Source organism: Anopheles moucheti, chromosome 3 (assembly GCF_943734755.1).
Source record: "Anopheles moucheti chromosome 3, idAnoMoucSN_F20_07, whole genome shotgun sequence".
Classification (NCBI taxonomy): Eukaryota; Metazoa; Arthropoda; class Insecta; order Diptera; family Culicidae; genus Anopheles; species Anopheles moucheti.
The window spans coordinates 16,646,635-16,671,927 of record NC_069141.1 but is presented as its reverse complement, the minus strand read 5'-3'; the positions used below and the strand labels follow the sequence as shown (position 1 = coordinate 16,671,927).

The 25,293-nt window shown below is 42.6% G+C and overlaps 1 protein-coding gene across 1 annotated transcript in view; it reads right to left on the bottom strand.

The window, feature by feature from the left end:
* The window catches only part of LOC128303547 (uncharacterized), a 114,022-nt gene extending 89,221 nt beyond the window's left edge, over positions 1-24,801 (bottom strand). Inside the window, exons 1-3 of the mRNA XM_053040531.1 lie at positions 24,143-24,801; positions 8,242-8,343; positions 7,466-7,554 (exon numbers count right to left, since the gene is read on the bottom strand). Of these exons, the coding sequence (XP_052896491.1) occupies positions 7,466-7,554; positions 8,242-8,343; positions 24,143-24,801 (850 nt within the window). The remainder of the gene's footprint in view (positions 1-7,465; positions 7,555-8,241; positions 8,344-24,142) is intronic.
* Between the last annotated feature and the right edge of the window lie 492 nt (positions 24,802-25,293).

The window sequence follows — 25,293 nt, the reverse complement described above, 5'->3', positions numbered from 1 at the left end:
CCGAGGTGGATCGACGGTTTTATTTTTGGCCCTTACCGGCATTTACCCGGGCTAAACTTTCTCGCTCTTTCGTACCCTCGACAAACACACCAGTGTTGGTGGCAAAGCTTTGCTGCGCGCGCGAGTGACAATATTCGTCCTTCCCGAAACGGCCCGGCCAAGGCCCAGACGTCGCCCTTGTGGTCGTAATAAATTATGAAACTTTCCCAAATAAAACAGCAATAAATCTTGTTAATTTGCTGATGAGGAAGTGCAAAGTAGATGCTTTCCCATGCTGTCTTCCCGCTTCGGGTGTGCCTTCCCGGCTCGATGATTTTTCTTCACCATTTGCGCCTCACCCAGTGGCTTTCGAGCACACCCACCAACTGGTGGATCGCCGGAAGTGAAACTCTTCCATAGAAGAGAGGAAAAAAGAATCCCATTTCGGGAGTGAGCATGAAAATGAGGCCACACACAGACATAAGCACATTCTTAATGCACACGCACAAGCATAAGGCGAGGTAATATAAAGATTTGCTCCCGGAAAGCGCCACGTTTTGATAAAGCGCTTTTCAGTAAACCATGGAAAGGTGTGTTTGTGTGATACACTTACACACGCGCTTCACCATACGGCAGCGGTGAAAATTGACATACAGAGTTCGCTAGAAGAAGGTGTTTCGACAGTGGAGTTTATTGCGTTTTTCGTGCCACTTGTAACGCGTCCCTTGCCGTATTGCTGTTAGACATCGAAATAAGTGAAGTTGGCGTGACTTGACGCGAGACTTAAGCCGCCGTCTGCCTGTTGAGTTAAGCTTTTGCAAATCCAATTAAAATTTTATACCTGTTTCGCAAACTCCGCTCGCGGTGTGTGGTTTGCCAGGTGGTTTCCGCGAAAAGTGGGACAAAAGCAGCACAGCTAGCAATCGAAAAGCCAGCGCACAAAAGCCAAAAGGTGGTGCATTAAAATGAAAGTTTCAAATAGTTTTTTTTTATTGCGGTGGGATGTAGGAGGTTCGCCGAAAGCGCCTTTTAGAGCCAGCGAATCCTTTTAGAGTAATAGTTTAAGGTTCAGGCAGATAGAAAGATTAGAGGGTTCGGCGGCGGATCAAACGGTAGGCGGAGTAGGCGGTCGCCTAGGGCCTAGCCGTGTTGGGGGCCCCAACAAATTTGTCCCGATTGTGCGATTTTTGAAAATTTTACAGCAGAGTTAATTAATAGCAAAAAACAATTAACTTTAAAAGGTAAAAAATTGTTCAAAAATATCTTCGTTGATTATATAAAACATTTGTTTCTATGAGATAAATTAAATGCAGAGAAGAATATCGACTTTGTGACTTTAAAGTATAAATGAAATTGAAGGATTTCCGAATGTATAGTACCAGGAGAGCATCCACGGAAGAGGTAGCACCTAGTGCAGCAATTTTGGTCGAAAACCGCCGAAAGGTATGCAATGTTTAAACACTAACTTTCCCGTTGGTCGTGAAAAATTTCTTTGAAAACTACCAATTTTTGAATTTTTAGTACCAGGAGAGCATCCACAGAAGAGGTAGCTCCTGGTATTGCGCCGTAAGGTATGCAATGTTTAAACACTAACTTTGGAACCAATTTTCCGCCGTAAGGTATGCAATATTTATACACTACCTTTCCATACAAACCAGCTGTTTTGAGATTTCCGATACCAGGAGAGCATGTCTCTCAAGAGGTGACCCTCACACACTCAGGCACTCAGTCACTCAGTCACTCATGAGTGCCAGTCACTCATGAGTGCCGGTCACTCATGAGTGCCGGTCACTCATGAGTGCCAGTCACTCATGAGTTCCGGTCACTCATGAGTTCCGGTCACTCATGAGTGCCGGTCACTCATGAGTGCCGGTCACTCATGAGTGACTGAGTGACTGAGTGCCTGAGTGTCTGAGGGTCACCTCTTGAGAGACATGCTCTCCTGGTATCGGAAATCTCAAAACAGCTGGTTTGTATGGAAAGTTAGTGTTTAAACATTGCATACCTTACGGCGCATTGCATTGCAAGTTGGTTGCAAAGTTAGTGTATAAACATTGCATACCTTACGGCGCAGTACCAGGAGCTACCTCTTCCGTGGATGCTCTCCTGGTATTATAAATTGGTAGTTTTCGAAGAAATTTTTCACGACCAAAGGGAAAGTTAGTATTTAAATATTGCATACCTTTCGGCGGTTTTTGACCAAAATTGCTTTACAAGGTGCTACCTTTTCCGTGGATGCTTTTCTGGTATGGGAAATCTGAAAACAGCTGGTTTGTATGGAATTTTGTACCAACCGACGGGAAGTTTGAGCGAGATGAAGGATGCTTTCAGTTTCATCCATCTTCCTTACACTAGCGATCGCTCTCACGGGTTTGATAGTATGCAATGCATTAGTAATGGGCATATTTATTCCACTCTGGTTCTCCTTAGCGCATACAAACGTTTATATATAGACTAGCTTACTAGGCCCGTTTACAGGGCTACGCAACAGAACTCTGAGGTGTACGCAAGGGAGCTTTCTTTCCGAGACTTTGCTGGTGTTGATAAATCATGTTTGAAGTACACCTCCCTAACACCGATAATGCAAAATAGCAAAATTAAAGGCCCCCCTTTAAAAATTCCGCCCTGGACCTCCAAGGGGATTGATCCTCCACTGAGAGGGTTGCAGTTGTTCAGGTTGAGGTTTGTGTGTAAAATAGTAACTAGTGATATACTTCTGATTTCTCTGTAGGTATGGCTTAGTTTAAAAAGAATTTTTTTTAATACTCCTGTTAAACAGTTCAGCAGAATGAGGAACTCAATCGAAGTTAAAACATCTCAACGAAGTTAAAACATGTCTGATGCAAATATAATCAATATTTTAAAGTCGATAGCCAATATTTTGTAAACAAAAAATGTTTAAGAAACTTGAATGATGATAGGTTTAAGGATATTTCAACAATTTTCGATCACTGATGTTGATGTTGAAGCTTCAAAATGTCCATTTCTTCAGTCCTCCGTTTTTATTTTCATACAAAAGATGAAAACCCCACATATATGCTTGTACAAAATTTAGAAGCGAATTGTTACTGACCAAAACATTCCAGTATCCTGGTGCAAACTTGTCTAAGGAAAAAATATAACCACTCAAACGAGAGTATTTTATGCTATTTGAGCACTTGATTCAAAATATTGATATGTATGCAAGCATAAATTTTGCAAAGAAAAAAGCCCTCCAATACTTTCCCGGTCTCGTTGAAGTGTACCTATCGGGGACAGAACGATACAGATTGGTTACAAAATGTAATGCACAAACGAGCACGGAATATAGCATGTTGATCGAAACTAGTTTCAATTATTTACACTAAATAAAAAAATAAATTCAACATCGATTCAGAGAAAATTCCAGAGCACCATGAATGAATGACCGGGATCACAAACACACAAACTCACACACAGGGTGGAGGAAATATATCTCTACCCGGCTGACGAACATGCTCACGTCCATCCACAGCAAAAGTGCCACAATGTGAAGTGGTTGACGAGGTATACTACGGCCATTTCTTCGTGTATGATTTTCCCCCGCTCTCGATGTGCAGCATTTTCCACCGTGAATGTCACCATTGAGTGGCATAAATTTCGCCTTCGCCGCTACAAAACGAAACTCGATTCTGGTCGTCCCGGCCACTTTTCGGAGTGCTGAAGTGGTTGAAAAGTTTTTTTTCACCCCCCTCTTCTTCGGTCGAGCGTTTTTCATTCAAGTTTTTTGAAATGTGTACGCAACATTTTCTACATTCGGGCAGAGAGCTGACAGGTAGGTGGTGAGCTTTATGGTAAGGATGCTATGTTCCTTCTTTTTTTCATCGTGACGCTACCTGAGCATCTGGCTCGAGCGAGTCCACAGGATGGCGGAGCATTTTTTCCTCACTCCTTGAAAAGTTGTATATTACGTTTACAAAGTTGTCTAAAAGAGGGTAAAATGTTCACCCCCAAACGAGAATCGAACCAGCAGCAAAGGGCAATAAGATAGGGCTGAGATATCTTGATCTCGAAGTACCGACTATCAAAGAGGATATAACAAACTTAATAAAAATTATTGAATTTTATCCTAATAACTTTTGGTGAAATTCATTTTTATTACTTTTATCATCGTACCTGGCTGTAAGGAAGTCAGTGGGTCACAACGTCGAGGGACAGTTGGGAACAATATTGACCCGGTTTTTTTGCTGTTCTTTAAGTCGAGAATGGAGCCTACAAATGCAAACATAACGTTCTATAAATTACACTGACTACATGTAGCGAGTTTGTATTCTGCTGTATGGCAAAATCGTTCGAGTGAGAATAATTTCTCATTTCAATTCGCAGTTATGATGGCAACGAATCTAACATTAAAAGCAACATCGAACTTTGTACGCGCACGAGCTTTAACTTCGACGGAATTGGAGAGAGTCGTATGTTTGCCGTGTGATTTTAATCGAACCTATATTTTGCGATGTATTCAATGAGCCCACTCGATCATTCATTGAAGCAACAGGTGATCCGGAACGGGAGTTCATTCCGGCCATGCGTAAACAATGATTGTTGAATTATTCATATCGAATTTAGATGCATTTGGGGGAATTGATTTTTCACAAGCAGGAAAATGTTAATAAAAGCGTCCTAGGGAATGTATGAAGTGATTATAAATATAACAATTTGTCTCTGTGCATAACTTCTCTTCGTTGCGAGGATTTCGGGAAGCTTCGGTATGTTTTGTAATCATCAAGTAAATCAATTGCTCGATGAAAACCACTTCTGTACAGACTGCGAATGCCAGAACCTTATCGGAAGACTTTAAGTTCATCAAAATTTCAGACTAAAAGGACTTCATTGCCAGATTGAATTACAGAAAATGGTCACTATAATTTGTTGAACGATTGTGTTTCTCTGGTAAACGGCCAGCCATCTGATTATCAATTCTTACTTCTGACTCTCAGCACAACATGAATCAATCTAAAATGATCCTTCAGCATCGTTTTAACTTTTCAATATCGGCAAATAGGATCATTACACGTAGGGCTAACTGACAGTCGCTCCCTTTCGGTGTAGCAATTTAAACTAATGGTTGGATTTCACCCAATTTTACATTCTCAATCGGAAGCGGAATCAACAGTTCTACATTCTGGTCCAGGAACGTTCCACAACATCCATTTTAAGCAATTCATTTTAATTAATGAAGATCAATGATTCGTATCATCTATCCGCGCGTTGACTTTTTCGAGCAACGAAAGAACCAACCAGCGGCCATCCGTCATCACTAATTGCCGCCTAATGAGTGCCGGCGCGTTCCGAGTCAATCAATAAAATAACACTCAATTAAAGCAACGGTGCGCGCTGGATTAGATTGATCTCTACGGCGCACAAGTTTTGGAATGGTGCCGTCCGCAGCGGGCGGGCAACTCAGCAAAATGGTAGTGCACTAAATCAAGTTAATTGCTTCAAAGTGCGACCGAATGCTTCGCTTACAACTTTGATCATCGCCCATTACACCGTACCGGTGGCTATTTTGGAAGCATTTGCATCCTCATCAGCTTAGATAAATTTTTGGAGTTATGTTCATTTGCACGATAATGGATGCTTTTCAAGAGGAGGAGAACACTTGGGAGTGCATTGCAGCAGGGTCAGATAGTCAGAAAAATGTATTACATATATTTTGTTTCAAAGTATAACGAGAACACGGTCTCGTTTTAAACAACACATGCAAAGTATTTGTTACAACATGGTATATGTAGACTCATCATTCGAATCTCAACACAGCACGCTTGCCAGTTTTAATGATCTTTTTTGCACTGGACGGTAGACCCGAAATACGATATTGTATCGTTTGTAAAATAAAAATCCCATCAAAACATAATCCACCTTCACCCTCATCTATCTTCCAGGATAAATTGGTGTTCGTTTTCTTTGAATTTTTTCCCCAAAACACAGCTTATTTTCTTGTCAAACCACAGGGCGCCTTCTTTCTAGTACTCCCGGAAGCTCTCTGACAGGCAGAGGTCTAGGGGTCTGCTTGGCAAGCTAAACGAGTCATGTGCATGTAACAAGCACCGACCCTAGTCATCGAACCGAAACCGACCTCAAAAGGCGACCAAAAGGACTGTTTCGGCCGGTACGACAGGTGGCAGGAAGTGTTCAATATGCGAACAAGTCCCACGGGTGGCTAAGTACATGAGAGGCCGGTCGGTATAGGAACGTCGAAAGGGGCTGATTTAATTAAAGATAAGAATCAATTTCGTTTCGTTTTCAAAATTATTTTCTGACATTTCCCAGCCACAGCTGCCAGGCCAGTCCGCTTCCACGAAGATCCTTTAGATTTTCCGGGGCCTCTATCGGAATTTTCGTTTAATCGCTCTTCCCTCCAAATGAGTACTGAGAAGTGAAGACCATTTTTCCCTCGCTTGACGGTATCGGGCACCGGGAGGGTTTTACCGAAGGACCAATGTTGTTCAACGGAATAAAGCTCCGACCGTGCTTGAAGTACCGGGCGCCTCCATTTACTTGTGACATTCTACGGAACACACTCCCTCCCGGGAGGGTGCGTGTTTCTGCGTTCATAAAATCAGTTTCTATGAAATTCAGGTCAGCGGGTAAGTTAGCTGGCACCGGTGTGGCAGATGGTAGGTGCAGTGGTCTGGTTGTACATTCGAGCAACATGATTGAGAACAGCTTTTATTAGTATGACAAGTTGGCACCCTTTGTACCGGGGTTTCGTTGCCAGTGCGCTGACGATGTGAAGGTCTTGGCGATGTGATACTTCCAAGTGTAAGATATTGTTTTCCACGAGCGATACATGACTGAGTGTGGACGTGTGATGTACACGTTCGGCTACATGCTACGCACCTGTGCGCTAAGGACTTTCAATTCAAGGCGGTAAGAAGGGAAGGCTTTGTACAATCTGTCGGAAAGTGGAACATCAGCCATTAGGGGAGAGAATATCACACCATTATATTTTGCAACAGTGGATGACATCGTGCGACAATTTAACCTTGAAAACGCGCTCTTTAATATAAAAAAGTATGTCATCAATATATCACCCTTATACTTCTCTTCGACAAAGTCTCTTATGTCTTGTCTGTGACAAAAAGGTTTTCTCATGCTATTAGCAAACCCCACAAACAAACTTAAATACTCTCAAATTTTCGGGTATAATTGAAAATCACTACACTGTTTACACTGTTCGGTGTTCAACCAGCACCAGGCACCAACTAACCCTGCACACAAGCGGAGGTAGATTATCGTGGCAAGATGACAGTCGTTAAAGTGGCTAATTAATTAAAATCCTCTTTCATCAGCATTTCTCGAACACTTTCGGGGCGAAATTCGTCCCGCCCGGCGGGGGCGTTGAAGAAAATTAGTATGCGGGTAAAATGTTGGAAAAAGACGATCCCTCACACCATCGTCAATGCATCAAGGACCATCCGAGGGTTGGAGCGGGCGTGGAGGGTATTTACCGACGGTGCACGCTTACCTGTGACCTCGTCGTACTCGTTGATCTCGCACCGTTTGCCCTTATATCCGGCCGGGCAGATGCAGATGATGGCGTTGTCACCGATGTGCCTGCGAAAGCAGTAGAATGACAAGCTCTGTTTAGCGCCTATGTTTTGTTAATGAGCGAAGGTTTGCTGCTTTACGACAGACACACACACAATAACGATGGAGGAATGGGTTATGTTGCTGGAGAAGGACGGGGAACTGGTGTACCATTAATATTGCAGCTCCCAGTACGGTTGTGGTTGAAGGACGGAGCGGAAGGACAATCTCATAAAGTGTACAATGATGAAGCATGCATTTAAGGCTTAAATCTGTTCCAGAATGTGCGTGTGAATGTGTGGGCGGTAACTAACGATTAGTATTATGTCAGTTTATCATTAACAGGAAATTATGGAACATTTCACCCATGGGTGAGCCTGGTGATGGATGATAAAATGCAGTATAAAGTGAATTATTACCGAAATGATGGAAAAAGTTGTTACAAAAAGCAATATTTTCCTTTGCTAAATAACAATGCACAAATGAAACAATTTTAAAAGTTAATAAATGACGAATAACTTTCAAATTAAGGTAAATAATAATAAGACATCAACACAATACTTCACGAAATAAGGAAGTGAGAAATTTCAAAATTATAAAATAAGCTTTTTTTAATTCTACAACAATAAAACCACTATTCGTTCACAAGGAAGTAAACAACCAAACAAAAAAAAAACGGGAAAAACGCCATCAATGGCGCTGCATAACACTTACTTGCACGTGCCACCATTTTCACAAACATTCGCGTCCTTGCAGAGCGGACCGTCACCACAATCGGGCCCACTAAATCCAGCATAGCAGTCACAGTAGTACGATCTGGGAAGTAAAGCGGAAAAGCGAAAAGGATTTAAATCGATCGCACCGAACACAGGCACGGCGGACACTTTCATTGCTAGGCTTAACAAGCAAACGACCCGTTGACAAGTAAAATTCCAACGCAGTGAATGACGGCGGAAAAACGGTGCCCTTTCAATGCTGCACGGTATGTTTGCTCAAGCGGATTCCAAGACCTTCCAACATCGGATTCGGTAAGTGCGCAAGAAAACACACCATGCATCTTTCGGTTACTGGAGAACAATGTGGAACAAAATCAACGTAAAATACATGTCGAAAAATCGATGCAGTGAACTGTTTGATGGAAAACCGGTTTGTGGCTCCACACCGTCGTTGCATCCATGCTGGAAAGGTGTTTGTTAAACCCTCGATAAAGGACACCACGATGGTTTAATTCTTGGCTTTCTCTCTCGCAAGAAAACCCCTTTTTTCCAGACAAATGTGACAAAGAAAGAATTCAAAATTACTTGCATCGAGCTTCCGATTGACATACCCTCCGAGTGACAATCGTGCCTGAATTTACCACCAGCTGCAAAAGCTCCTTCATTCTCTCACACAAACACACTCACACATACACCCTTCAATCGCTTTTTCCAATTGGTGTAAGGCAAATAAGTTCAGCCTCACACCTTTTTGCCTCGCACGGTCGGTAAAACCACCGTGTCCGCGCCATTGACATTTTGCTGAACCAGTTTGCGCGTCAGTAAATCTATTTTTATTAACTTTGCGGTGAAATTTATTGTTCTTTCATGAATATTCATTCTTGGCGAGTGTGCGTGCTGTGTGTGTGTTAGTGTGTGAGGCCGCGTATCGCATTAGCATCGCTTTTACTTTTCCCATTTCGAACTGTTGTTTGGCGCTGTTGTCTATGTTCACCAACCAAGATTAAGAGCCCGTTCCGGGTAGAGGATTGAAAAGGCGTGAAAAGGCTCGGCAAGCTGCGGTGAGAAAGCAAATGTGCCACGATCCTCGTACGAACCTCTTACGCACCGGCCGGCATACGCTTGCGGTTGTCTGGTTCCATTCGTTCTCTCTTTTTCCCCATTTCGTCGCCTACTGTTGTACCATTTTGTTTTCCTTTTAAAAAGGACTGTAAGAGAAAGGAAGGAAGGTTCATTTGACCCCAATGGCTTTACCATCTGTTTGTTGGATATTTTCGCTCACAACAGCGACTTTTACTGTGTTTTGTGTATGTGTGTGTGTGCGTTTTTTTATGTTTGGTTCTTCACTCACTTGCTTCGTCCCTCGAGGGAAACAAATGAATTCACATTCTTTCGCGACCACAAGCCGCATCCTTTCGATTTTTTTTGTGGACTCTGGGAAACGTGTTTTCTTTTGCCGCCTTTCGCCATTTCGCCTTACGCCACACGTTGTCTCGGTGGAGTATGAAATTCAATTTGTGACGATTCGTTAGACGGCTGACGGGTGCAAAGCTGGAGACGCGACAAATCCTGTCCGAACATCCGACGGGCGGCATGTAATCCTTTAGCTGCTGCTGCTTAAGGTACGGCTCTAATGCACACAGTACGAGGGATGATTCGGAAAGGGGACGCTTCCGAGCTAAACCCAAAGCCATTCGGTTGCTTCTGGGAGGGTGCTAAAGGATTTCAATTGTGTTTGTCGAAAAAAAGTTTTGTACCATGCGCTCAAAACATTGCTCTTGAGTTTGAGTTTGCTGCGTGTTGTTTGCGGGAAACTGGGGGACAATTGTTAAGAAGCTAAAGCTCACAGCGAAAGTGAATTTCATTCAACATTTATTTACTTTTCTATGCGCGCAATAGGTTTTACATTTAAGTATCTTAGAATAAATTTCATGCATTAAAAAAGTTTTTGCACGCAATAAACGTCGTGTAAATAATGGCATTGATGGAGTCTGTGTGGATTGTTCTTATCCACCCAAAACAATTCCAATTCCAAACAATGTTCCGAAAAATGCCCTTTAATAATATTGTATAAAACTTAATACATGTGAAAAGGATTCGAATTAACCCTTACCAAACAAAGCTCCAATGAACACTGGTACGCCAATCCAAGCAGGAGTCCGTATCGGGTTTAGTGCAATAATTTACAGCAGCAAATCCTCCGTCGAGCACATTTCAAATTACCTCAAGCAGGGCTGGGACCACATTCATCCTGCTTTGCATACGGTTTCGCTTCAATCAATAATTAATAACCATAATTTCCATAATGGGTGCGATTATTGTAATCACACTTTTGGCGGTCCGTCGCCGGTCTTCGTCCCGGGTGCCTGGACAAAGCCGGACAGCTGCAAACCACTGTGCAGTGTCCACTTCATTACACACTTGTCCGGTGAGTGCGGTTTTCTGGACGGAGCATTTAATGACTCACAGACCTGTCCAGCCCCCGTTGGGACTGGCGTGTGTGTGTGTGTGTGTGCGCGCGTTTGTGCATAACAATCAACGCGAATCATAATCAAGTCAAGTGTCATCGAGATGATAAAGTCGTCGGGTAAAAAAAAAAAACCACCACCCGTACGTGTGCATAAACATTGTATGTACATATAAAAACAATCCTACAATGAAAACAAAAAACAACAAGGAAACGTTTTGCGTAAAATGAGCGACAACCGTTGAAGGAGAGAATAAATAAAACTCAAACGCTGTGCGGAACGAATCACGATGTTAATCAACAGCTCACCACACAAATTGTCCCTGTAGCGAGTGTGTGTGGGTTGGGATCATTTTTGCGTCTCATCCAGCACACAGCAGAGCCATTAGTTTACCGACCCGGGTGAGCCCACCAAACCGGGAAGCACATAATTTATTAACGAATCATTGCTCGACACTCGTACGTCACTGCCAGAAATCGGCCGCATCGGCATCACATGTCCACCTCATCAGCAGTGTTGGGGCGAGTCGCGCAGAGGCCATTTTTCTTGCTGCCTCCCCGTCCGCTAGCTTGGCCAGCTTTTTGCCGTTGTTCTGTGTACTTCTTTTCGCCGCCAACACCGCTATTGCGGGACGAAGCGAGTGCGAGGGTAATAAATGGCCTCAACTTCTCGGCACGGATCACACGGAATCGATGTCCCTTATCGTGGTATCGTTCCTTGCGTGTCCGTGTCCGGGATGTTGATGCGTTTTAATTCATGACCGTGGGTGAGAAAATGGCCTCAAGCGCCATTAAACGCTTAACGGACAAGCAGCACCTCGAGCAACACCGGTTGCAGAATCGGCCACACAATCAGCCGTTGCGCGTAATATCATTTTCCGCCTCATTTCGGCGAATACATGAAGACATGGTGGATGTCGCCATGCATTGATCGGTACACCTTCTGGAACCTTCCAGTCGCGTACTCTCAATTTATCCTTTCGATACGGTGGTATCAGCAGTAGAATGCGATACGTTTCGCTCGCAAGATCGTTTGCGACAAATGGGGCAAAAATGTTCGCACGTGCGCAACGTAAACGATCCACGGTTAAAGATTGTTTGTTTGCTGAACGATGCCTGTTTTCATGTCTGGTGCACAGTTGTACGACACTTGATATTACAGGTCGCACTAAGGCTATTTGTAGTACGACGAATCGAAATGATGAATACATGTCGTAAGAAGTCGATTCCTAAACAACTATTTAGTAGTAAGATTATTTCCTACTTCCATAACATTCGAGAATAATGTTGCATTTTATTAGTGCTAGTTTCAAGTGATGCAAATTATTACATTGGAAAATAACCGAATTACTAGGTAGGATTAACTGTACCCATTTATTTCATATACGGCCATAGATTTAGCTAGTAAAGTTTATTACTATTTTTAACAATTTCTATGCATGCAATAGTGATGTTGACCTTAGTTATTAATGGGTTCGACTACATTTTCTCTCCCCGTTGTTGTGTTTTTTTACTAAGCGACTTGGTTGAAGTAACCTTAGGTGACTGTGCGTGATTTAAAATGTGAATAAGGGAAAAAGGGGACGGGATTCAAAATCCTTTGAATATGGAAAAGTCTCCTTATTACCTTATCCTTAGTCCTTATCTAAATGCTTATCCTTATTACGAGCCTATTATTACTATCCTTTTCTAAACAGATACCTTTAATTATTTTAGTCAAAACACTTAAGAGTTTCAAGAGTACAATTTAAATATTTCTAACGCACTAAAAGGTCATTCAGCTTTGTATGCCAGTTTTGTTTGTTTGATATGTTGTATATAGTTGGTGTCTTACTTAATAAGTGTAGTTTATGCGGTTTTTACCAAGCTTTAAAAAAAATTGTTTTGCGATCTTTGTAGTTTCAATTGATGTGGGAATGCGAATTTGACAACACTGGTGCTGCATAAGTAATGATTGGGTGGATTAATGCTTTGTATATTAATAATTTCCTGGGGTCATATAAAATGCCAATGTCTTTATAGCATGACACATGAAGTACAGGACGAGACGTAAGAATTCACAATTGAAAATCATAACATTCAAGGTACTTCTATGTATTGAGCAATGTTGGAAATTGTACCACGTAATTAGAACTCCAAACAAGATCCTTTAACCAAAATTCTTTAATTTATCAAAATACTGAAATCGCTTAACAAACTATAATTGTTTTGAGCGTGATGTTGATTTACAATACCGTTTCCATTTCCACAAACCATATCTGTGCCTTTTCGCTTCCAACCAAAGCAAAAGCTTCATATCTTAAAGCAGTAAAACATCATAAAACACGACCAGACATGGTCGCACCTTTAGCAACCAACGTGCCATCCAGCAGTGTGCCGTTCGTTGCAATCCAGCAGGCACCATTTGGAACCACTGAACAACGGCACGTCTTTGGCCCATTCCCGAGGGGAAAAAAACGATCACAGTGACATCGTTTTGTGACGTTCCATTAGCGCCCCGGTTGACGCGAAAATGGTTCATTATTACTGGTGCTACATTTATCCACCGTCGGTCAGCGTCAGCACGTTACCATCCGTGTTATCCCGGAAAGGATATCCGTCCAACGGTAAAGGATGCGTCGGCGTTCCATTGCCATTGGAAGGGTTCTGAGCGTGACGGAGGCGTATTACGCCCAGCAAAAAAAAGCGCAAATGACTAAACAATAACCGCTTCTTGCTAAACGTTCGTAACCGGGTCTGCACCCGGGCAATGCGAAGGAATAACGAGCGAGCGAGAATGAATGAACGATTTTGCACGGCGTGGATGTCGTGCGAAACGAGGGCAAACGGAGAGCAATGTGGACGTTGCAGTGTAAGTGTTTTTGCTGTGCACAGCGTAAGGTGCAATAGCAAATCAACCTGAATCATGGTTTCTTTTGCAGGTTGACTTCATTGTTTTCGTACCATTGATAAAGATAAAGCATAACTGGCTAACCTTAAGCAAGCGTATTGAGACAGTGCAAAGAGTGTTGGGTTCACCTTTCATAGTTTGATGGTGTGAAATGAGTAGGAAAAAGATTGACTTCTTTTTGACGAAGAAAAATGTTCTGGAAACGATTAAATGAAATGAAATGAAATGTATCAATCCATCAAAAATACTGAGAATCGCGGATGGTGGCCACTTAACCTGTATAGCAACCTGCATAAACCGAGATACCAGGAAGTACCTCTGCCATGTTGCGTTGCTTTATTGTGTTCCTGTATACACACGAGAAAATAAAACCCCCATTTGATCGTAACAGAGTCTATTTTCAGGGAAAAATAATGCATACCACGGCGATTGTATCGTTTGATCTGCGTGCCACCATCATTAACTGCATTCAAAATACATCAATATTACATGCGTTTGATCTGTGACTACCAGCGCTAGGGATGGTATGGCTTCACTCGAGAGTGCAAACTGCAGTAACAATGTACCATATACGGGTATTTCACAGAATTTACTCTACTCTACTCCATCTTTTGTTACGCGTCATTCCGTGGTTGGGTTATATGCAGTGTTATGCGTCTGAATTGCATTAACGATCCACCATGCGATACTGCAGCCTGAAAAATCATTCGAATTTATGCAAATATTAACGGCAGCTTACTCGAAATTGCAATAATAACATACTTCACGATACATCTCAGTTTTGCGTATTAAATAATAAATAATTTAATAAATTTATAGGGACCACCGCGACTTCTCCGACTACATGCAGAGCACCTTAAAATTTTCAACGTCCTAATATGAATCATTCGAGTCAAAATAGCAAACACAAGCCACATATATCGTGGCGTTGTTTTATAAATAGCCAACCCATTCACCTACCGTACAGCATTATTATGTTGTTGGTCAGTATATTTGTACCACAAAACCGAAGCATCATCCAGCAGGTAATGGTATGATTTAGCAGTGTTCCACAGTACAACACTGGCCTTTTTCCAACAGACACGGCCAGATATGCACACAGCCACAGAAACCTTCACATAAAGACGTTGAAGATCGGTTAAAATGGTTGGTTTGCAAAGCTCAGATTGTGCTTCCTGCTCGAAATAGTTTCTTACAAATAAATGATTACGGTTGGATCAGGTTGGTTCATGCATAATTTTTCATTCGAAAGAGCAACGCTTGTGTGTGGGGTGGATGTGTCGGTTACCGTTTGGTGGCAAGCTAGATGCTGGCTGGCAGCAGAACCAAGGTAACTGCATTCCGGTACCAAACGGACCGTAAAATCTTCTCCCCCGGCTTATCAGACGAGATAAATGATTGAAAAGAAGGCATGCTTGATTACTATCAAAAGAACCCACAGCCTTTTTTAGGGGGAGGGTTTGTATTTCACCCGCTTTCGCTTTTTCGTGAGCAAACAGTTCACCATCCGAGGCATCGTATTTAGCAGCAGTACGTGCCGGAACGGGTGCTATTTAAGCACCAATAATGCATCGTTTGCGAGCTTAAGCTCGGGTTGCCTTTTGATTGCCTTACGCCGTACATGGGGGGGTTTAAGTTTGGCAAAATCCTAATGTTTGCCACGTTAATCGGTGCTGCTGCGCTGCTGAATGGTTGAAGGAATTACCGTAAAGCAGACTTTGCGAGTGTGATATGGGAGGGAATTGAAATGATTCGATTCGCTTTAATAGTGGGCACGATAAAAAAAACTTCCCTCTCCGGTTGAATTAGACACGTCCGTTCGGCGCGCGTACCCGGGTCGTAATTGGACGACTTGGTGCTCTAATGGTGCGCCGAGGATATTGGCAAACGATGGTACACCAATAACGATAAAAAAGTTTATCGAATTTTCTACCACCTCGTAGCGATGAAAACTTCCAAAGAAGGCATCAAACGAAAGAATACTTAAAACCTTCGACTTGCAACCTGTGTGATGTGGCCGTTTCGTGAGAAACGGTATGTTGATCTCCAATACGCCCATCTGCATGTATGAATACAAATAGTTTGCACTTCAAACGGGCTGGAAGGAAAGAAGCTTTGCCAAAAACACATTTAAAAAAACCTCTGATCACACTTACACGTCCGTGTCGAACGCTCCTATCCATTGCAACCGTTTATGCAGCGGGCAATGAGTTGCATAAATCAAAACTGCATTCGTAATGAAACCCGGCCCCCCTTTCAACGATGCGCAGCAACATCAAAGGTGACCCTACCCCCCGTTCGGTCAGCTTTCTAACGACTTCCTACCCTGAAGGGGTTGGCCCATTTCCTATGCGTCATTTAGTAGTTTCCTTCCTGCGACGGGACGGGCGAACAAAACCACCAAACTTCCGTTCGTCTCTTCGTGGTCGAGAATAGTTACGCTGTGGCACGAGGTTTTCCGGAAGGCACAGCCAGCCAGTCCACGAAACCCCTACCGGAAGCATCCATGATGAGCTCGAAGCAACCTGGGTTAAGTTCTGCATCGGCTCCCGTACCCTGTCGACCTGAATGCTACGCTCAAAACATACGGAGGGACACCCGTTGCATGAATAAATGATCTGCGGAGGATTTTTGGTTTTTCCCCGAGCCAACCGGAAATGTAAAAGAAGTAAAGTGCCGGTGGTATGATGCGTACGAACTGCAAACGGGATAATCCCTCACAGCAGCAAGGCAAGCAGGCAGGCGCTTCAACGATGCTTCCGGCTTTTTCCGTGCGTACTCCCGGAAAAGCGGGTAAAGTCATCAGCAGCATCTACTTCCGGTGGAAAAGTCTTCCACCCGGAATCGAAATCCTTTTGCAGCACTCCCGTCGAATGCGGGACCGAGGAATTTATCATATTTAATTCAAAAACGAATACGACCTCAGGTAACAGGAAGGTTCGCGGAGGTCGGTTTCTGCAAAGTTTAATCGTTTGCTGCTGGAACGTAATGTATTTTTAATCTGCCGAAGTAATATCACTCAACGGTTTTTGATAACGTGTTTTTTTTTTCGCTCTCTCGAAAAACATGATGAAGATAAGTTATCGAAAAGGTGGTTAAGTTAGGAAGGAGTGATTATTAATTTAGATGAATTAGTTCGAAAATTAGTCACGAAGTGGAAGTTTGTGCCTGTTTCGTATTATCGAAGCTGGTGTACGTTTTCGTGCCTTTTAGTGTCATGATCCATGATTATAAATGCGAGCAAAACTTCCTCCTTAAGTGATTATTTAACGATCATTTTAATGCGACAACAAATAGATTGATCATTACGCTTGCTTGTAACGCTTCCATTGCAAGATCGTATAATGGTAAACGAGAGAGAATTGACTGCTGGAAGGATATTAGTTCAGAGTAGAGCAGAACAAAACCTCAATATAGAAGAAGCGAGGTGTTCACCGTTCTTGGACGAGGGTCTTCAAAAAGCTGAAAAATCTTCTGCATTAGCAAAACAGCAGGAATTCTTGAAGTTTATCCTATCTGGTAACTTCTGATACTACTTTCAATATAGAATTCTCTTATAAGATCATAATCAGCCTCTAATGAAACTCGAATACAAGCTCAGCAAGATCATATAGGACTCCTGATGAATAAGAAAGCAGGTACGATGGGGTATGGTAGACCAAATGACGGAAAGAGTACAGTGTTAGAGCATCAAACTTGATGCAGAATTTATTTAAAGATCACTCATCTCAACCTCATCCTAACACACTATGTGGTTGTACTGTTATAACTGCAGTCTTCTGTTATAGGAAAATGTAATAAGGTACTAAGAAAAATTACTTTCTTCTTCTCCGATGTGCAGAATTAACTGGATTTACTTGTAATCAGCTTCAGAAATAAATCCCTTGCGTAAACACACAAAGATAGTGAACATCTTTTGTCTAGCGCATCATGCCAAAACGTAATACAAATAGTATTTTAATGCTCCTGTTTCGTAAAAAAAAAAATGCAAGTTTGTTTAGTTTTCCTTCGCTTACACCATCTCCAAAGCCAAACAAAACAAACTCCAACATGAACAATGGTGTACGCTTTAAGAAAAAATTCGCTTACAAAAAGCAAGCCAAAAAGCGCTGAGCGCTGTTATCACACGCCCGGTGCCAGGGAGGATGAAATTGACACTGATGGAGACCGCACAGTTCTGACAAGACGAACAGATGAACAACTGCAATGGTAGCATCACCTGCTGTGGTCTTGCGAAACACGTAGCCAAATGTAGCGGTAAAAGTGTTATGGAGTCATAAAACTGCTGCAAGCGAAAATGCGAAGCACTACACCAGCGCACCTCAAAAGCTTCTATTCGCACCCGTGCGCACCGAGGTAAGATCTTGACCTACTGGAGCCTGGTGAGCCAAAAATCTTACCGAGAGAAGAATAATGGATAAACTTGAACCTCACTCACAGCTGCTTCACGGTCCGAAAGGTGGTTGGAAGAGAAAGAAAATTTCCCAAACTCATCTCACTGCTGCGGGAAGGGAAACGTCCGCGAAGAGCTTCTTTGGGGTCGACCCGGGTCGACGGGGTTTGCAGCCACGATTGGTGCACGATAATTGAGGAACATAATTTTGGACGGCTTTTCCTAGCCCGGCCCTAGTCGTGCCAATGGCTTCGGGGGTTAGCTCCGGTACGGTGCGGTTCGGTGGCTCGCAATCAGCTCACTCGGGGCAGGCTCGAGTCAATTTTGTGCGGCTTTTGCAGCGTCCGTTGCAGATGAAGTGGTGGTTTTCCCGGGAGTGAAGTTTTTCTTCCGCCGGGCACTCGCAATTTTTGGATTCTTCAAAAAACGAGCTCAACGTACATACATACGTACCTGCCGCTCAGGAATGAAAGTGAAAATAAGTCGTTTTATTTTGTACCAAAGGAAGCCAACTCCCTTTTTGCTGCTGAAAATTCTGCTCGCCAGAATTGAAAAATCTCGCGCGCTGGACGTTTCGGGAGCTTTAAATTTTGCGTTTAACTTTTCAATTGCAACCCCCACCGTACCATTAGCGGCAACGGCATTTGCCTGCCGAAAGGAACGGAATCCCGGATGAATAACAATCAAGAATGCAAGGAGTTAGCTTTACTTATTCATCGCATCTGCCGCTTCGTTTTCGCATCGAGAGAATCGGCCACTGCTAAACATGCTAAGCATCCTGTTCTCACACAAACACACACACACACACACATTACAGCATAACACCCCGGAAAAATGGTAACACTCTGCTAACATTGTACCAGCACAAATGTTTACACACGGTCCGCACACGGTGTACCATCTCCGGCGACATTCTTCGACGCGGTAAAATATTTACCCAAACGTTGGCCTTTCCCGGTAGCAGGCATCGTGCCGTACGACAAACGAAACCAACGCAGTCACCCAAAGGCAGCATGCTGGCCGAAGGTGGTAGCATGTGGCGCGTGGTGGTGCACGAATGACAGGAACATATTTTGCTCCGTGACATATTTGGTTTCTTTTTCCGCCCTCATCTCGCCGGCTCGCTTGGATGACAGGCGGATGTGCCTGGGCTTGGTATGCTGCCCGCCACCCGTTGATAGCATGCATATGTCTTCGGGAAGCGTGTCACCTCACCACGGTCTCGAGCGTGGCTCTTGCGAGCTGTGAAATTTCTTGCGGTGTGAAAATGGTCGCTCAAGATGCCCGAGCGCAGGGAGCAAAATGCAAAAGCGCATCAGGAAATGGGGAATAAATCCCTGTCATTCGTTTCGGCACGAGGGCAATTTACTGCCGGCAAGCGTATTGCAGCGAGCATCCTGGGCGCTGCTTCTTTTCCGCACTGATGCCACGGCAAAAACCCAGTACAAACGAACGAACGAACGAACGAAGTTGGTTGGCCGGCTGCTGCAAGTTCGCATCGCATTGTCGCCGGCGACAACTTCGTCACCGTTGCCCGCATCTTGTTAGCAGCGTACCTTCAATGCCTGTCGGAGGTGTTAATGCTAATGTTTGTGCTTTTCTCCCCTTTGCTTTGCTCTACATGCGGGCAACCACAAGCTTTGCCCGTCAGCTACTCGTCTACGGCGATCGTGTCCGTCCAGCATCCGGCCCAGCAAAACACACTGTTGCGTAAATTGTTTTAATTAGCTTCATTTCTGAGGCACCGGAAGCTGGGTAAAAATGAACAGCAGAGTGCAATTATCTGGACTTGCGGTAAGATGTTCTGTCTCCTCCCAGGCAGCTCGTAAACCACAAAACGTACACGATGATCTTGATAGGATAATTGCACGGCCATGGTACCAGCAGACCCTTGACCGTACGGGGTTCGCCACTCACGTCTTGACCAGATGTGTCGGTTGGCAGGTAGTGCGAGATAAATACAACTGCAGATGAAATTGATACGTGCTCGTGTAAGTGCGTGCGACCACCAAGCAGATGCAAAGCCAACCATTTGACGCCAAGAAGCGACCTGGGAGGGAGGGGAGGGCTTAATTTACCTTCTCCGTGAAGTACCACCGCAACCCGAAGCATTAAACGATTAGAACGATTGCACGAAGGTAAAATTACAGGGGTAGAAGCTTAAGTCAACCCTCACGTTGTCTGTCTTCTGGATCGAACGCACTAATTGAAGGCTCTCGATGGCAACGCTAATGCTGGAGCGGAAAACCAACCAAGCTCTTATAACGTTTAGCTAACAATCGCACGCTCTCTCTCTCTGTGGCTCTCGGGGATAGGAGGCGGATCATACTACCGTGACATCGCTTCACGCTTCAAGCCACAACAAAGACAACTTCCCGGGCCTTCATCTGCCGGCAGCACTGACAACAAAATGGCACCATAGCGGGCTGTCTTCTGGTGCGTTCAAAGTAATAGCACCACCCGTTTTTCCACGAAACGAAACCCGCACACGCTCTACCAATTACCGAATAATTGGTAACCAGGAGTTGGGGCACGGAAAGGTGTGAAGAAGGGCCGTTGCCGTCCAAAGGACACGTGTCCTGTCGATGTGATAATAAATGGGGCAGTCTTACGTCTGCGGTACCGTTGTGACGCAATTGAAATAAATTAACAAGCACGAATGTTTTGACAGGTTGTCTTACGCTTTGAAATGTTGGGACGTGCCTGCGCTAATGTCTATCGGTGAAAAACTTTTCATCCGCAGCAATTACGCTGCTGTGCCGGACGGCGAAGAGAGATTTTTGTTCCATTCGAACTATCTGGGATGGGAACCTTTCTTTTTTGACCTTTTTTGCAGATATGAAAGAAATGTTGTGCGAACCATTTTCCCGGAACTAAAAAGACTGCATAGCTAATAATTAAGCCAGATGAACGCTAAACGTTCAACGAAACATCTGATGTGATGATTTACTTCAAAGTGTCCAAATATGATAATGCTATTTTATGTCTAAAAATTTGTTTTTTTATTTGTTCTGTCATCGTCACTCAATATTTATCATCGGTAGCACGGAATATACACGGAAGATTGTGTTGCAACACCGTGCAACCGGATCGTTAAGGCCAGTGTATGAGACCAACCAGATGATGCGTCCACTACAGTACCCGATCATGTTTCCGCGGGGCGAAGCCGGTTAAACTCACGGTATGTTTAAGGTACGTCGCCGAGGAAGACAACCGAGACAATCCAGAGACACATATTTTGTCACCTGGGCCATCACTACGCATACTATCAAAACCCGTGAGAGCGATCGCTAGTGTAAGGAAGATGGATGAAACGGAAAGCGCTCAAACTTTCCGTCGGCTGGTACGAAATTCCATACAAAACCAGCTGTTTTCAGATTTCCCATACTAGGAAAGCATCCACGGAAGAGGTAGCACCTAGTGCAGCAATTTTGCTCGAAAACCGCCGAAAGGTATGCAATGTTTAAGCACTAACTTTCCCTTTGGTCGTGAAAAATTTCTTTGAAAACTACCAGTTTTCGAATTTATAGTACCAGGAGAGCATGCACGGAAGAGGTAGCTCCTGGTATTGCGCCGTAAGGTATGCAATGTTTATACACTAACTTTGCAACCAACTTGCAATGCAATGCGCCGTAAGGTATGCAATGTTTAAACACTAACTTTTCATACAAACCAGCTGTTTTCAAATTTCCGTTACCAGGAGAGCATGTTTTTCAAGAGGTAACACCTGGTACCAAGAGCAAGATGGCGCCCAAGATGGCGCCCACAATTTATGAAATGTTTCATGAAACATTTCATGAAACATTTCATGAAATATTTCATGAAAATTTCATGAAAATTTCATGAAATATTTCATGAAACATTTCATGAAATATTTCATGAAATATTTCATGAATGAATTTTTTATGAATGAAATTTTAATGAATGAAATATTTTATGAATGAAATTTTTATGAATGAAATATTTTATGAATGAAATTTTTATGAATGAAATTTTCATGAATGAAAATTAAAAAAAAATTTCATTCTTAAAAATTTCATTCATAAAATTTCATTCATAAAAATTTCATTCATAAAAATTTCATTCATGAAAATTTCATTCATAAAAATTTCATTCATAAAAATTTCATTCATAAAAATTCATTCATAAAAATTTCGTGAATGAAATATTTCATTCATAAAAAATTCATTCATAAAAATTTCATTCTAGAAAATTTCATTCATAAAAATTTCATTCATTAAAATTTCATTCATAAAAATTTCATTCATAAAAATTTCATTCATAAAATTTCATTCATGAAAATTTCATTCATTTAAATTTCATTCACGAAAATTTCATTCATAAAAATTTCATTCACGAAAATTTCATTCATAAAAATTTCATTCATAAAAATTTCATTCATAAAAATTTCATTCATGAAAATTTCATTCATAAAAATTTCATTCATAAAAATTTCATTCATGAAAATTTCATTCATAAAAATTTCATTCATGAAAATTTCATTCATAAAAATTTCATTCATAAAAATTTCATTCATAAAAATTTCATTCATAAAAATTTCATTCATAAAAATTTCATTCATAAAAATTCATTCATAAAAATTTCATTCATAAAAATTTCATTAATAAAAATCTCATTCATAAAAATTTCATTCATAAAAATTTCATTCATAAAAATTTCATTCATGAAAATTTCATTCATGAAAATTTCATTCATGAAATATTTCATGAAATATTTCATGAAATGTTTCATGAAATATTTCATGAAATTTTCATGAAATTTTCATGAAATATTTCATGAAATATTTCATGAAATGTTTCATGAAACATTTCATAAATTGTTGGGTGCCATCTTGGGCGCCATCTTGCTCTGCTGGTACCAGGTGTTACCTCTTGAAAAACATGCTCTCCTGGTAACGGAAATTTGAAAACAGCTGGTTTGTATGAAAAGTTAGTGTTTAAACATTGCATACCTTACGGCGCATTGCATTGCAAGTTGGTTGCAAAGTTAGTGTATAAACATTGCATACCTTACGGCGCAATACCAGGAGCTACCTCTTCCGTGCATGCTCTCCTGGTACTATAAATTCGAAAACTGGTAGTTTTCCAAGAAAATTTTCACGACCAAAGGGAAAGTTAGTGTTTAAACATTGCATACATTTTAGGTCGGTTATCAATTTGCACAATTTTACAATTTTTGTCAATTTTTGTACAATTTTAGGTCGGTTGTCCATGCGTCAACAAATCCAAAAATTTCTGCGTTGATCTCCTCGGCCATTGTGAAGACACTTGCGATCATTTCGTCACATTTACAGTACATTTTGCAGTATGAAACACACTACGTGCTCCTTAGGCACAATTTGATAGTCAGTAGCAAATTATAAAGCACAACACCACAAAGCACTCACTAATTTTTCTCAAACCAACTGACTTTTCAATGCAACAAAACGAGACCGCTTTCAGCACGCACGACAATGTTTTAGCAAGACTACTATGATAGGTTCTTCACTGAATACATGGTTTTTATATCAATGCATACTTGTTTTCTTCAAGTATCTTTTTTCATGTTCTTCTTTTAGTTTAGATCAACGATTTTGCGGTGATGATCTCCAACTGTATGGATTTAGAATTGGAAATTTTAGAACAATTTCAGTCTAACAACGATGCAAATGTTACCGAGAATACAACAATGTAGTTTGAACAGTATTCTACAAGGGGATATGATGAAGTGTTTGGACAGTTTGGGATGGGTGGACATAAGCTGGACCTACAATCCAGCTTCGAATAATTAATAATCAAGAAAGACAGAAATAGTATTCCAGACAGACAGAAATAGTAGTTGCAATATCAAACGGAAAAGAAAGTTCTAATGATTGCAATATGATTTTATTTATATGCTATGACAATGCTTGTTATGTCATAGTACACTGACAGATTGACACTGACCTGTAGAAGTGAAATGAACTATATAATTGGTGGAAGTAGTCGACAACGATGAGTAAAAATGAAACACCAATGGTTTAAATAACTTGATAGATAATTTTGAATGCGTAGTTCTATTTACTTTGAGAGCAGATCGAAACGCAACAAAAGATTGCTCCACCATTCAAATATTGACGATAAAAAGTGCTATGCGCATGAGATACTTACGAGAAATCCTGCTTCGCGTAACAGTTGCCAAGAAACCGGCAGCGCAGCGCGTTACATGTGTGAGGCTTGACCGTGTCCACCTCATACGTAATGTTGAACCCGTACACATCCAACAACCGATCGAGCGCCCGCAGATGTGTCCCGTACAGGCTATCCATGGTGAACCGTATCTCCAGGTAGGGGCTGTTAAACCGTATCCACGGCACACTGGTCACGTCGTCCTCGCTCAGCTCATACACGTTCATGCTCGGTACCTTGTAGTCGTCACTGTAGTACATGTACTCGGTGAACCGCAATCCACCGAGTACGTACTGCTGCGTGAGGTACAGCACGATCGACACGTTCGCACCGACGATGGCCGATGCGTCGATGATCCAGGTGCAGCTGATCGGTACCGGGAACCGGGCGGGAAAGTTGGGCGTGGAGATGACACCGTGCGGTGCGGTAAGCGTGTGTCCGCCGCACAGCTGCGACGATGCCGACAGGGCCGGTCCCTGTTCGTGCTCCACCCGGATCAAACCGGTCTGGGGCGAACCGAGCTCGCCACATCCAAAGGACGTCAGCAGCACGAGCAGTAGCAGCAAACGATCGAGCACGCAGTACACCGCTGCGAACATCGGCGATCGCACGCTGCGAAACCGGACCGTACCACTCAACATAACCGTACCGGATGTTCGTACATTGCAGGGCGTGCTTTTGACCGCGGCAGCACTACCGCAGCGTTTGGCGTATGGCGTACACTTCCACGCGCTGTTCGGGGCTGGCGTTTCGAAAAAACAAAAACAACGGCTAACGTTCGTGGTGTGTTTTTTTTTTCTCACTTTGCGGAAGTGTTGTCTTAGGCCGTAACCGCACAAAAACCGCACCCCGAACCCATTACGTGCCCGGGCAAGCAAAATTTATGTGCCCACTGTCAGGTGATTTCAATATTATGGCTCGTTAATCATTTGCGGTCGTTCGGCCATCGGTCAAATGGACAGCTTCCGGGGTATTGAGCAAAAACACAACGACAACGAAAAAATAAAACCGGGCTTTAACCACACACCACCGCCAGCAGAGACCGCACGGAATAGTGGGGATGTAGTCTGAAAATGGGAAGAGACAGAGAAAAAACATGTTTATGCTGAAGTGTCGAAGGAGCGGAAATGGTA